The 14,118-nt window shown below is 43.3% G+C and overlaps 5 protein-coding genes across 5 annotated transcripts; 3 read left to right on the top strand and 2 right to left on the bottom strand.

The window, feature by feature from the left end:
• Positions 1-82: 82 nt before the first annotated feature.
• LOC131261370 (uncharacterized) lies at positions 83-6,398 on the bottom strand. The gene is made up of 9 exons (XM_058263387.1): positions 6,246-6,398; positions 5,958-6,162; positions 4,745-5,882; positions 3,427-4,433; positions 1,564-3,341; positions 1,090-1,204; positions 771-1,018; positions 596-692; positions 83-532 (listed from the first exon to the last, which is right to left on the bottom strand). Exons 1-9 carry the CDS (start codon positions 6,353-6,355, stop codon positions 182-184), a joined length of 5,049 nt encoding a protein of 1,682 aa, XP_058119370.1. The 5' UTR covers positions 6,356-6,398; the 3' UTR covers positions 83-181.
• Positions 6,399-6,772: 374 nt separating this feature from the next.
• On the top strand, positions 6,773-7,848 carry LOC131261515 (uncharacterized). Its single transcript, XM_058263571.1, has 5 exons — positions 6,773-6,936; positions 6,999-7,220; positions 7,305-7,405; positions 7,473-7,536; positions 7,612-7,848. Exons 1-5 carry the CDS (start codon positions 6,906-6,908, stop codon positions 7,725-7,727), a joined length of 534 nt encoding a protein of 177 aa, XP_058119554.1. The 5' UTR covers positions 6,773-6,905; the 3' UTR covers positions 7,728-7,848.
• Positions 7,814-10,506, bottom strand: LOC131261514 (serine/threonine-protein kinase Pink1, mitochondrial). Its single transcript, XM_058263570.1, has 6 exons — positions 9,985-10,506; positions 9,807-9,921; positions 9,119-9,735; positions 8,454-9,045; positions 8,272-8,388; positions 7,814-8,205 (listed from the first exon to the last, which is right to left on the bottom strand). Exons 1-6 carry the CDS (start codon positions 10,269-10,271, stop codon positions 7,909-7,911), a joined length of 2,025 nt encoding a protein of 674 aa, XP_058119553.1. The 5' UTR covers positions 10,272-10,506; the 3' UTR covers positions 7,814-7,908.
• A 428-nt stretch (positions 10,507-10,934) lies between these two features.
• LOC131258614 (exopolyphosphatase PRUNE1) lies at positions 10,935-12,294 on the top strand. Its single transcript, XM_058259966.1, has 4 exons — positions 10,935-10,997; positions 11,067-11,556; positions 11,618-12,048; positions 12,116-12,294. The coding sequence occupies exons 1-4, from the start codon at positions 10,953-10,955 to the stop codon at positions 12,275-12,277; spliced, it is 1,128 nt and encodes a 375-aa protein (XP_058115949.1). The 5' UTR covers positions 10,935-10,952; the 3' UTR covers positions 12,278-12,294.
• Positions 12,295-12,570: 276 nt separating this feature from the next.
• Positions 12,571-14,049, top strand: LOC131260825 (putative gustatory receptor 2a). The gene is made up of 6 exons (XM_058262655.1): positions 12,571-13,294; positions 13,359-13,457; positions 13,524-13,600; positions 13,674-13,766; positions 13,824-13,916; positions 13,990-14,049. The coding sequence occupies exons 1-6, from the start codon at positions 12,571-12,573 to the stop codon at positions 14,047-14,049; spliced, it is 1,146 nt and encodes a 381-aa protein (XP_058118638.1).
• The last annotated feature ends 69 nt before the right edge of the window (positions 14,050-14,118 follow it).

Raw genomic sequence — 14,118 nt, 5'->3', positions numbered from 1 at the left:
GTGATATTTTTAACAACCTACCAAAACTTTCTAGTTTGAACTGGTTCTATTATCATGTGCAAGCCTAAAATTAAATAGGAAAACCATTAATAAGATGCTATAATGTTCTATGCATGAATATGATATAATATTGTTTAATTCATTGTTCCTTATAATTCCTTATCCATCTTACAGTACAGACTCATTTGCTGGAGTTGAGCGCCTGGTTGAAGTCGGCCACCTTGCTGCGAATATATTTCTCGTGCAGTGCTATCTCCTGCAAGAACGCGGTACGCAAGTTCTGCAAATTCGGTAGATGGTCGCAATCTCGTATGTTCAGCAGCGTAGTGAAATAGTTCTCCCAGACAGTCTTCTTGAAGTAGCGTGGCATCGTCGTCTTGATGCCCCAGCTGACGATGTTCTTCTGCACCTGCATGTATTTGCCGAACAGCATCACGTGGCTGGTTGCCGCCACGCCGAACAGATCTGGCTGGTAGGTCCAGGGACGTCCTTCTCTCATTTCGACGCACGTAAACCCGTCGGTGGTGATCACCTGTGTTAGTAATGGGATAACAATTATTTACCGAACAGCTGTAGGCGATATTATTCAGCGTACCCTCTTGAACTTCACATCCTTTTCAAACAGTTGCATATCGATGCTCTCGCCGAAGTCGATCAACTGTACGCACGGCTGTTTGGCATTCAAATCGATGCTAGGATAAATATGGAAAAATGCAATACATAATGAATTACCCGTCAACCATTACGATGGGCAAAGCGCGTGTACTTACGGTGATATGAGCAGAAAATTGTCCGGCTTTATGTCGGCATGAATAATCTGGCAACTGTGCAGATGGTCGACGATCGAAAGTATTTGCGCCGTGATAATCATGGCGATGAATTCGTCGACGTTGCGTTTGGTCACCTCGTTGATCTGATTGCACACGTCCACAATGTTACCGTAGGGTGAGTACCCGGAAACGAAAATGCTCGCATTATTGCCAACGTATGCGTGATCAATAGACATGAACCCTGGAAGCTGCGAAAAAAAATGTAAATATAAAATTTTCTATGATATGTTATTGGTTGTGCATTATTGCAACCACTTACTATATCTGGATTCGTTAGCCGACTTCGAACTTCTAGGAGGATGTAGTATTCCCAAAGGTTCGCCGGACGCTCCTGTTTCAGTGCCACTTTTTGTCCCGTCGACGCAAGTATTCCGCTGAAAATTTAAAGCAAAAATGAAATAACCTGATTTAAAACTATTGCATTTTGCGATGCGAGGTTCGAACTATTTTTAATTTTATGGCAAGTAATGCAAAACTACGTTTTTTTTCAATTTATAGCAACCAAGGCAAACCTGCGGCTACTAAGACCGTTATTCTTTTGAGGAGGAAAGTCGGACAAGCTAGGCTGTTCTGCTAGCACAGAAATGTGTTGTTAGAAATGTATTGTTTCATAGATCCTACGCGAATTATACGGACCTCAATTTCACCATCTCTCCTTCTCAGTTTCGTTACCATATTTTAGGATGGTTTTAGATTTACAACGAGAGAACAAATGATCAATTAAAACACTTACCAGAAAACCGTCCCGTATGCTCCTTTGCCAATCTTTTGCTGTACCTCATATGCGTCCCCGCCCGCACGCACCTTCAACTGCGTTCCCTTTTTCAGAGGCTGCAACTTGTTCATCAGCGTGCAGTTGGGAAGGTCCGCAATGTAGCTCATAAAATCCAATCGAACCAAGAATGCCTCGTTCAGTTGCCTGTCGAAAGGATCAACCTCGTCGGCATTGGTGCACACATCAATGTGCTGCATTGTGCTTTCCAGATCGACCGGCTTAGGCTTATACTCGTTGTTCAGCTGTGGGTCGAAGTGTTCGTCGATTTCCTCCCACCGTTCGTCGTCCTGGACAATGACGGGTCGGGGATGGTAGATCGATGTATCCCCGTCATACGCATCATCAAACGGGGACAAACGAGGGCCTACTTCCTTTTGCAGAACGGTGGACGGCCTGGCAAGGGGCAGCGTGCCCACCGCGTTTACCGTAACTTCCGACAAATCGATCACTTCCCTTGCCGGAGGCATTAGCAGACTCGGGTGGTTAGTAACACCACCCTGCACTGATGTGATTGTGAAAGTGGGAAAAGGTTTGTTAGCGGCATTGGGGTTAGGAGAATGCTTGCGCGGTGTTTTGAACCCGTCTGGGATAACGGTCGAATTGATGGCGTGATTTATGTTCAACGAAAAAACAGCCGTATTGATATCGTCAAGCGAGCCGCGTACGTTTCCACCGGGTGAAGGAAATTCATCCAGAACTACCTTTGCCACGTTGTTGCTACAAGTGGGGGCCTCCTTGTTTTCCGATGGCTTCATAGCATCTGTCGGCGCGAGAACGCTGCTTGTTGTGGGCATAGTAAATTTGGGCAAATCTAGACTCGCATCTAGCATGAGTGACTTTTCCATCTTTATCGCCACTGGAAGAAGTGAAAGATCAGTCTCGGGGACGGGCAGCGGCTCCAGAGTGGGTAGATCTTGGTTCAAACCGGCGGCAGTAATCTTCACCGGTGGTTTCATCAGGTCGGTAAGGTTGAACGAGTTTTCTTTATCATCCGCACCGGAATCCCTTTCCCCTTGCGAGCTTGTTCTGCCTGTCTGTGCCTTCGGTGAAAATGTGGCATCCAGCTGCTCGAGCAAGGAGTTTTTTTTCTTCGGTATCTCTACATTTGTTGTCTTTAGGGTTTCCGGTAGCGTTTGGTTGCCGCTCTTAGTGGATCCCATGGTGACAGTACTTTCGCCTACGACACTGCTACCGATCGAAGAGCCGGACGGTGGGCTACGATTCGCGCTTACTTCCGGAATTGTGTACTGTGGCTTCATTAGTGGCAGAGGAACCGTGTTCGTTCGTTCCGTGGTCATGCGAAACGACATGATAGAGTTTGCATCCATCTCGCGCTGAATCATCTGGGAAAGATTTCGCTGCCCAGCGATCATCATACCACCCATGCCAGTAAAAGTTGGATCTTCTGGAAGGTGGAAAGCTCCCCCTCCACCACCACTAGCAGCACCGCTTACTATTTTTCCGTCGTTGGCGTGGATGGCAGTTCCACGCAAAACACATTCATTTTCCTTATCATCGGCAACTATTTGCACCGGGGGAAGATCACGTTTCAGCAGTAACGGTATGTTTGCCATCGTTTCGGTGCTATCAATGTGGATGCCGAATCCTTTGGGCTCGTCGCACGGAAGTGGCAGCTTGAAACATGCTTCTTTGGGTGCCTGAACCGATAACGATCTGGTCCCCGGTAAGTTCGTTTCCTCTTCAACATTGGCGAAATTTGTTTCTGGGGACAGAGGCTTTACAGAGAAAAAAGAAATGGAAAATGAATTCTATCATCCGAGTTTCTTTTTAATATCTCTTAAATTCGATCAAGACATTTACCTGTGAGTCAACGGAAGACTTGGTGATTGCTGAAGCTGAAGTAGTGCTTGTTTCCGTCCGCTCCATGATCGTAGAAAGTTGCTTGTGACTTTGCGTACTATTGCAAGCCGAAGAGCTCGACGTTGAGGTAGACGGTGGAGTTGAACTATCCACCGTTGGGACGGCATTTTCATCGTTTATCTTCGCTTCGGACGCGGGCACACTCAACCCCTCACCGGATAGCCTACAATCTTTCTGTTGTTGTTTAGTCTCCGATCTACCAGCATGGTCTGCGGTGTTATTTTCATCATCGCTAAATACAACCAACCGCTTGGTCGTGCCCGCCGTTGCGGCAGTAGAGACAAGCGGTGTTTGATGTTTGCGAATCGGACCAACAGGTGTACTAATATTTTTAACGAACATATTAAACATCTGCGTAGAGCAGGTGTCGTTCGGGTAGTACGGCTGTTCACCGGACGCAACCGTACCAGGTTTCGGGAACATCAGTTCTTCCCGCTCGTCGTTTTCGTCGCTATCGTCGACAAATATTTGAACCTTCTCCGGCACCACTACCGCGGGGGGTGAAGGTTCGCACCAGTTGGCCTCGCCATGGTCGAGTACGCCCTTAAGCGGAGTCGGTTTTGTGTCTTCCTTTTTACTGGTGGCCTGCTGAAGAAAATCATTCGAAAGGCGTTTCCGGGAGACTGTTCCACTACTGCCAGCTACAATAGGCTCTACATCTCCTGATGGCGCTCGTTCTTTGACAATTGATTTTTCGGGAATGGCGGAACTACGATTGCACATATCTTCCTCGGTTTCTTCCGCGATTAACGATACCAACGGTGGCGCATTGGTTGGGAAAATTGATCTACGCTGACGCATCTGAGCCCGAACGGCCGTACCTTCTACTCCAATTGTTGGTGCTATGCTGAAACGTGCACCTCCCATGGAAATGCGTTTCGACTCCACTTGTGTCTCTTCCATGTCGACGGGATCTACGTCGTCCTGATAACGCTTGTCAACGCATCCTAGGAGATTGAGATAGAATATGGAACGATATTTTTTTTTTTAATATTTTTGTTACAGAACTAAACCTCTTTTCACCTCTTAGCATGGCAAGTGAAATGAATGAAGAATTAAGGTAGTAACACCAAAACTGAACAAAAAGATTGACAAATATGGTGAAAACGGTAGGCTTAGTTAGTAAAACGTACTGTAAATATCATAGTAGCTTAGTTTTGCATATTAACGTATAGAAAGAAAGACGATAGTTCACAGCAGTTAAGTTCAGTTTTAACGTGAAAGCATTAAAATGAACGTAGAAACTACCTATACATACGTTTGATTTTTCCTTCAAGCCACTTTGCCACCAGTAGTTCCTCGGTCGATTTTTCTTCCACCGGATCGGCATACATTTCCTTGATCTTTGTTTGAAAGCTAATACCATGCTCCTCGAGTGGTGGGCGAATGTGTTTGCCCTCTGCCACCGACTCTTGCGCTTTGGTCTCACGCACATGCAGCGGGTGCAAACGAATGCCAACGTCATATCCTCGGCCCCAGACGGATGCGTGTTTTTGCGTGAACTTATTGTCAATCCCGTTCTGATCGAAATATCGATAGGCACGAAGTTCCTCGGGTGAGTATTCTGTCTTCTCATCTCCGGGCTGTCCGTTTGCGCGACAATACAGTCTGATTTTGTCATACATCGGAATCGCTCGTTCCTTTGGGTCACCCTGGCAAATGCTCACTACAAACGGAGTTTGTGGTTTGTTCCTACGACAGAAACTTGGCGGGAGCTGTAGCCCGCGGGAATAATTTTCCACCAATATCGGGAGCGGTTGACAGGGCGGCTCTTCGTCCAACGGAATATCAAACGATGGTGCAAGGTGTTTAGGAAAGAGGACAGACTTTTTGTGCGCTCCCTGGGTCGTTGCTAAGCGGGCTGATTCGATGATGTTTTCCGCCTGATCGTGCACGCTGGAAAAGGGGCGCACAATTGAGTTTACCGTCTCCGAGCTGCCTCCTGGTTCGTCCGAAAAAATAATCGCGTTGGCGGGCGCATTGCTCGGGTGGCCATTGATCGGCGTATTTTCCTGTTTCACCACACCAGGACGATAGCTTTTCACTGCCAGCCCGGTACGAACGCTTCCTACATTTTTCCTTCCAGACGCCCTTAACGAAGTGAGTGCATTTCGGCGTTCATCCAGGGTTGATTGAAATTTCATCTGGCTACACTCATCTTTGTACAACAAACGTTGCGACATCGAAAAGCCAAACATTTTGTGCGCCTGTTCTAAGTCCGCCTTCGGCTCGGCGCCTGCCCGGAGTCCTTTCTGAAAGACTTCCTCCGTTTTAGCGAAATTATCCACCGCATCATAATAGTATGCCCAGGCAATGTACAGCTCCGAGCAAAGACTTCCGACGCCTCGATTGTAGAGTTCATTGTACAGCTCAACGGGAGACGGCTGGGTGTCAATCTGCGAAATATGCCATTGGTTAGTAAGTATTCTATAGCTCGCGGGGTCAATTCATGGTTACAAAATGGTACTAACATATTTGATACATAGTTTGATAAACCGCTGATCTTGCATGTAGCGTGGATCATTTTCGAACTTTTGTACACATCGCCGAACGGCATCTTCCAGGATCATCGGCTTGCCGCTACTAACGTTAGTCTGCTCTATCCAAAATATGTACTCGTACCATTGCTGAAGCGGATCGTCACCGACATACTTTTCGACCTCTTCTTCTAGCAATCTATGGCGAAAGGCGTAAAATTTTCTTTTAAGAACCACAAAATGGACGCTAACAAAAGCAGCAAACCTTCCACCGAAACATACCTTCGTCTCTTTTCCCAGTTTTCTATTGGTTCGAAGGCCTGCTCCAGCTGCTCGACATTTCGCCCTTCTTTCAATGGTTGAATATTTTCTTTCTTGTCTTCGAAATCCATTTTATTGGAAAGATGGTTCACACAGCACTTCTGATGATGCTTCCTTTTGCAAAACTATTCACCAAAACGGAGTGTGTTTTGACGGTTGAATTCAAATCAAGATTCAGGTTGACAGTTAACAGTATTTCAACAGCAAATTCATTATTTTATAAATATGATACTTGAACAACATTTTACGTTATGATTCCGTTAATCAACCACAATTATGAAGAAGCTGGGGAAAACATTAATTTAATTTATTATGTATATGTTCATGGATTTTTGTTAAACCACTCTCTCGCCTGTATGCTTTTAAAAGTATCGATTTGTTGTAATCTCAAACACTGTACAGTAAAGCGTTGTATAGATCTTGGTTAGCAAACAATCGTTGGCAGCACTGTTTTTCCGTTTTTGGACGATCAAGTTCGTTTGGAAATGCCAATTAGTTTTGTGTTTACAATTTTAAAAGAACGCTAATTGTTGTACACAATTTAATTTTTGCTCCACTGTCGCTCCAAAACAACCTTTGTCAAGGCAAATTCACAACTAGACCACTAGAAGCAACAGAATTATGGATATGGAACAGTCTGTGACTAGCTCAGGTAACCTTGGATTTATGGAATGGTAAACTTTGTTTCTTTTTTCAACTTACGATTGATTCCAGATCATGCTGATAACATCGTAACTCAAAATTACCTCGAAGAATTACTGGACCAAGTGATAACACTGAAAGCAAACGTTGCTGGGAAGGAGTGTGAAAAAAATAAAACTTCAGCTGAGCTGGATAGTCTTACGAGCAAAATCCAGCAAACTGTTGTGACTGCAGCGGAATTGAAATCCAAACATGTCCTTTCCCCCAAGCAACCAAATGTGGACCCTTGCCAAGGTTAGTTCTGTAGGGGAATTTTCCCTCTGACGGTATATCTCGTGAAACGTTTGATTCATTAGTTCTGGTCTTCGTTGTTTTCAGAAATATCAAAGGAGCCTACTAACTTTAAGGAACAGTTCAATCAACTACAACAAATTTTAGGGATAACAATCGATTGTTCTCCTGAGAAAAAACTATTTGAGGTAAGTGCATAAACAATTGGACCAAATATGTATATTCACACTATAATCCAACATTAACACTTTTCAGATTACGTTCAATGATGCACAGAAATCCCGAGTATCCTTCACATACAATGCGAAAGGAATTGAAAGTAAGGAGAGACTACATTGGAAATGTGTGGCGGAGGATGTTTCCCAAAAATAATTCTTTTCGCTTTATTTTACAGTCGAAGAAATGCATCCAACCCATCCAAATTTCGAAGCTATTCGTGACAACCTGCGGGAGACGGGAGATTTGCTTGGATTCCTAACGATATTCAGTAGAAGACTAATGAATGCTTAGCCAGCTTAAAACTAAACAACTAAGGTGAACATTTCTTACAAAGGGTGACAATATTCGTTAAACAATTGTTTTGATAAGATGCACGGTAGTTTCCATTCTTTTAAAATAAATATTCTTTATTAAACCCGCTCCATCTTTTCAGTTCACAGAAACAGCAATATCACATAACTCTACTTACAGCCTACAGGCTGGCTGTATCAGCATTTACCGTATGAATCCAAGCTAGCGCACGCTTGATGCGTTCCAGACGGGCACGAGTTAGAAAACTAGCAATCAATAAGTACTCCGTATACGTCCGTCGGCCCATCGTGTCATCCGGGGTTACCCGCAACGGACCCTCGCATAGGATTTTCGTAGTAAGGCTCAACAACCATTGCAGAATTTCGTTGCTGGACGGGGTAAATCCCTCCCGTAACCATACTGAGGGCGACCACAAAAATAACTGCACCACATTGGCTGCGACATCCGGGCTCAAACGCTGCAATGGAAAATGATTGGCTGTGTTATGAATCCATTCTTTTGAAATCAAATCATCAAATGATACCTTGTTTGGATTTTTTTGTAGGATGTTCTGCACAAGGCATTGAATCAGTCGAGGGACATTTTGGTTCATCGGGGGTAGCATATCCTCTTCGTAGGTTGTATTTTTCAGCGCGGAATTCTATAATGTGTTAAAAAGAAATAGATTGTTGTGCTTTGGTGCAAAATGGTCAAACATTGACTTACCTCGCCAGAGTAAAACGGATTAGTTCCGCCAAAAATTTCATATGCAATTGCCCCGCACGCCCATAGGTCTGCTTTGGTGTAGTTCAGCATTGCAAACGAGCCTGCCTGTTGAGCGATTATTTCCGGTGCCATGAGAGCCACATTGCCACCTTTATCAATTTCGTCCGATGTGTACGGGATGCGCAATCCGTGGCGCTTATCTGCGATGCAGCATCCAAAGTCGGTCAACACCACCGTGGGCGGCATGTTCGGGCGTAGTTCTATGAGAATGTTATCCGATTTGATGTCCCGGTGTGCCACACCGTGACGGTTGAGATGTGCAATAGCTTCCAGCAGTTGGGCGAACAGCAAAATGCGTGTGCGCATATCCAAGTTGTTCTGCTGCAGATAGTCCCTCAAGTTTATACTATACCGTTTCATCAGCAGAAAGAGACTCATGTTCCTCCCGAAGCCTTCTGGATTCAGTCGCTGCGGTAAGGCCATCGGGTAGAGTGTGGTAGACATGGACAAATCCGGTACTTGATCGCAAAAAACGCCATACATTTCAACAATGTTCGGATGGGGAGGAAGGAAGTTTGTTTTCTCCATCAAACTGGAAAAAAGGGTACAAGTTAGTATTAATTACTATACGCACGAGGCCTATTTCACGAAATATACTGGAATACCTTTTCTCCCATGAGCTTTCCACGGTTCTTCTTTTCGCCGGCACCGTTTCGCGATACATTGCTTTCAGTATAGCCATGGCGTTGCTCTGAATGTCATAGTTGAACATCATTTTCAAAGCCAACGGGTATTCATCGACAGAATAGTTTTGCCCATCGTTAGCTTCTTTCGTGGCTTCCTCATGCGTCTGATGCTGACTATACGAGTTGCTTTCCGACATAGTTCTTGTTCGTGTTTCACTATTGAAGCGAACCTTACGGTTTTTGAAGACCGGCTTGCTAGCTTCTCGATTACCCCCGTTGGCCATTTGTTGCAGAGCCATCGATGGACTACGTTCCGGGAACAAGAGATTGTCGGTGCTTCTCCAGTGTTCCGATACATCAGAACCCTCATTCGATGACGGTGACATTACACCCGACGATGAGAAATGGTTGGGATTGTAACTTCCTGCATCCTGGTCGGTTGCAGTCGGTTCTTTCAGCGAAGCAGCATAAACGACTGCCGAACATCCTGTAGCAATCGGTGGACCAATGTTCAAATTTTCTACGCCAAACTCTTCGTCCAAGCGAGATTCGATATCCTTTTCGCCCACCTTTTGCTGGAAGTTGGACATCGCATGCTGTGTAGGGAAGGATTTAAAATTATGATACATTAAATGGTTATTTTTCTAAAAATAAACATGATGCCTACCCGTATCTCCCAGCACACTGCTTCAAGTTCGTCATTTTTCGTCAAAACACCATCCCCCGAGGCCAAACTCACACCTACCAGTGCAAAGAAAGGTGTCGAATCTCCGTACAACAATCTAATCAAATGAAAGTTTAATTTTAATAACAAAGCAAATGCTTCAATAAATCTTGCTTCTTACTTCTTGGTAGCCTGAAGGCGAAGATCCACGGAGTACGGGTTGGTGACCCTGTTCAGCACATTATCGATAAACAGGCGACGAGCCTGGTTACCGAAGCGCAGGAAGCTGTTGTTCCGGAACTCACTGATCCGCAGATCATGCCGAAGTGTTTCGTTTATTGTGTTCACTTTTACGCTTTCGGTTGGGCTGTTCCAAACGTTGGTGATGTGAAGGTCCCGCTTGAAATAGCTCTGAACCAGCAGGCGACCATGTTTATACAACCGGGTGGTCAGCATCCGAAAGGACATTTTTCGCTATGTTGTTTAGTTCTTTTTCACGCCACTTATTGGTCTTTTTTTGCGTAACAAGTATGTGTGCAGATTGAAAAAAAAAGTTCACACGTTGGCTTGCAATGACGACGTACTAAAAAGACAAATATTTACACCTTTCCGTACGATTACCAATAATCGAATAGCATGTAAATTCCAAACCGGAGAGTAAATATAGCGGGTTCATACAGAAACCTACGTGAACTTATGATGATATGATGCCTTATTTACGCACTAGAATCAGAATGCACTTGTTTAGGGGCAAGAATATCGATAGGAATAATTTGGGTACGAAAATTTTCCTTGTCGAATCAAAATACAAACACCACTAGATATAAGGAACTGTCAAAGGTGCCGATGACATCTTGATTTTGTTCGCGTGGAAAGTTCGAGTATCATACGAAAAAATTCCAGATTGCAATAAACTTAAATTTTTTTAAATATACACGATTAAAACACTAAGAAATTGTAAAACTGTAGCAAATTACTTTAAAATGAATCGTTTTTGTTTTTTGCTAGCGAAAATGTATTTAAACGAAGCGAACAGGAACGAAGATGAATCGTCCAATCAGCTGATAGATGTAAATAAACCGATTCATCAAATGTACCGAAAAACATTTGCCGCAATCTTTTGAAATCCTGAGTGTAATAACATTTAAAATGAACAAATATCTTCAACGCTGCAAAGAGCTCCTTAAAAGTAGTGTAAGTAAATTAAAACTTAAAAAAAGAACTCAAATCTTATCACAGGTTGCAATGGTTTTCCAACCGTAGATCAATAAAATTGTTGTCATCGGTAACGAAAGTTGCGACTTAGATTCTGCCGTAAGCTCCATCGCATTTGCTTTTTTCCTGGAGCACAAACCGTCCCTGCTCAAATCCTGGCATGATAAAGACACACTGGTGGTCCCTGTACTAAACGTGCTCCGCAACGAGCTGCCATTGAAAACGGAGGTTGCGTTTTTCCTCAAACAGCAAGGCATTTGTTTGGACGATTTGGTATGCAAGAACGATGTTGACTGGGATCAAGAGCAAAGCATGAAAGTCGTTCTGGTGGATCATCATGTAACGAAACTAAAGCAAAACATAATCGGTATTGTCGATCACCGCCCCCTGGACAGCAACGCTCGCTTCAATGAAGAGGCATTCCGAACGATCGAGCTCGTGGGCTCATGTGCCACATTAGTCGGTCGAGAAATCGTTAATAGTGGCGCACTACATGACTCCAATGGATTATACAGTACTGCTTTGGATCTTTTATACGGTAGGATTGCTGGAAACATATAATCTAAAATGGCACATTACCGAGCACAATCTATTTTCAGGAGCAATCGTTTTGGATACCGTAAATTTTTCAAAGCAAGCAGATAAGGCTAAGCCTCTCGATCATGAAATTGCAGAATACATTGAGGCACGGAAAAGCATCACCGAAGAAAGCCGGTCTGTGCATCGAGAGTCGCTTTTCAAGGGTCTTGTTGCCGCACGAAGCGACGTTTCACAGTTGAATGCATACCAGTTGCTACTAAAAGATCTGAAGACTGTTGGACAAAATAACCGCATCGTTACAGTGCCTGGATTTCCAATGGCCGTGCAGGAATATCTAAACTTGCCGCAGCGCGAAGAGCACCTTTCTGAATTTGCTGGCGCGACGAAGAGCAACGTCGTTGTACTACTCGGCATGAAAGTACTCCCAGATGGGAGTGTTCGTCGAGATATTGGAGTTGTACCAATTAATGATGAAACGTTAAGCGAAAAGGTATATTTTTTTGGAAAATAATTGATTTCGGAAACAAATGCAATAATCTATTGACTCTCGCCAACAGATTTGCACAGCGTTGCTGGAAAATGAAGAGATGGATTTTGGTTTGGAAAAAATTCCACCTACGACTCCGTGCGCAGGAACATTTTACCAGCAACATAATTTGAAGGCTTCTCGGAAACAACTTATGCCGATTATAATCAATGTACTTAGCTGTTTAGACTAATCATAATAAAATAAAACATATGCTGTGCGAACATTATTGTAGGTTATTTCCTTTCATACAAAACCAAGCCAAACTTCGGAATCGTTTATTTCAAGCCATACATATTGTATAATGTCAATAAATTTTGCTTGAATTCCTGATGAAGCAATGATTTCGAATTTATTTGCTGCTATTAATTATCGTGGCTTTATTGCGGCTGAATTCTATAAAAAAGCCAATGGTCTGGTATAAAAGCAAAATACTTAGCTTACAATAAACTTATTTCAACACTATCTAGGAAAGTGGTTTGCAGCATGGGTAAATCAATAAGCGGAGAAAATTTTGTTCTATTTATTCTTAAGATTGTCGGAGGACCGTTAGGAAAAAGCTATTCTTGTTCGTATGCCTCGGGCAGATTTATCTACACGATAATATTAAGTTCGTTCAGTTGTGCGCTTTTTACAATCTGTATGCTCGACCTCAGAAGTATGCTGTATTGTCAGCAGGACTTGGTGTTGAGCGTGATCGACTTGCTACTGTTGCTCGGAATCGCATTCGCGTTGTTTGCAATACAATTTACGACGTTAGTAAGATACCTGAAACAATCGCAACCATCCATTTTCCAGTGCTTGGAAGAACTCGACGGGCAATTGTACGCGCTCAACGTGGGCATCAATTCTTCTGCTTCGTTCGCAACGAATTGCATCACAATTTTCATCGTAACCACGTTGGTAGTGATTACTTATCTACTGTCCAATGTACCGCGGATGGAGATCAACAGTTTACAAACAGTTGCCTTCAATTGCTACGGACTTTTTACGATCTTTCTCATGCACGGAATTAACTTGGTCCTTTGCCATCAGCTACGAAAAAGAATTCGATACATGGTGGTGCATCTGGAGAAAATGATCCGTTTGGATAGATCTTGCTCAAAATTGGCTAGAGATTTAAGGTCTTTGGCAATCGTCCAAACGAACTGTTTCAAGGCGGTAGCCTGTTTAAACGACGACTGTGGACTTATCAATGTAACGCTATATGGTAAGTGTAAGCGGCGTAAGGCACAGGGATTGAACGACTAATTCTTCGTTTTTGCTTCCACCAGCATTATTTTTCTACGTGTTAACATCCAAAAGCTTTCAGTTGTTCTATATTTGTTCAATACAGTTTAAAAAGCATGGCTTCTCAGTCACCGATGTCCTTGGTAATACATGGTCTATTATTTGCGAAAATATGTATCAAGTAACTCGCTTTTTTCAATTCATCTTAGAACCAACTGCATTGGTGGTGTCGGTCTTTTCTTATTTTGTCGCTGCAACGCACCTTGGCGAAACTGTTCAACGGGAGGTGCGTAACTGCTTAGCGAATCGCATATGACGATATCATATTAATTAACTAACCATTTTTATTGTTTCCACAGACACAGCTGGTAGTTAATAATTTGCATAAATTTGAATCGATGCTACTCACTAAACAGCGTAATGCGAAGTATTACGAAACAAACCTATCGGAAGTAAGTGACCGCTAGTGCTGATGGAGAGTTTGGAAGCTATATAACTCTGTTTTACAGCTTGTGGAGCAAATTGGGCAACAAATACTCCATCAACCAGTGTGCTTTACGGTGATGAACTTTTTTCAAATTGATCTCAAATTTTTTCATCTGGTAAGTATAACGATAATTGATCGAATGTTTTCAAACATTGGCAAAGTTCTTACAGACCATCGTCCATTCGTAGGTAATGGCATCAGTGGCAACATATCTAATCATATTGCTACAATTTGATTTTCAAAGTTAAAAGTTCTTGAAATGTATTTGGTATTTTCCTAAATCAGACGGATCTAGTCTCTGGATCGCAAAATTTTCA

The sequence above is a fragment of the Anopheles coustani genome, chromosome 3 (assembly GCF_943734705.1).
Source record: "Anopheles coustani chromosome 3, idAnoCousDA_361_x.2, whole genome shotgun sequence".
Classification (NCBI taxonomy): Eukaryota; Metazoa; Arthropoda; class Insecta; order Diptera; family Culicidae; genus Anopheles; species Anopheles coustani.
This window is presented reverse-complemented; position numbering and strand designations above follow the sequence as displayed.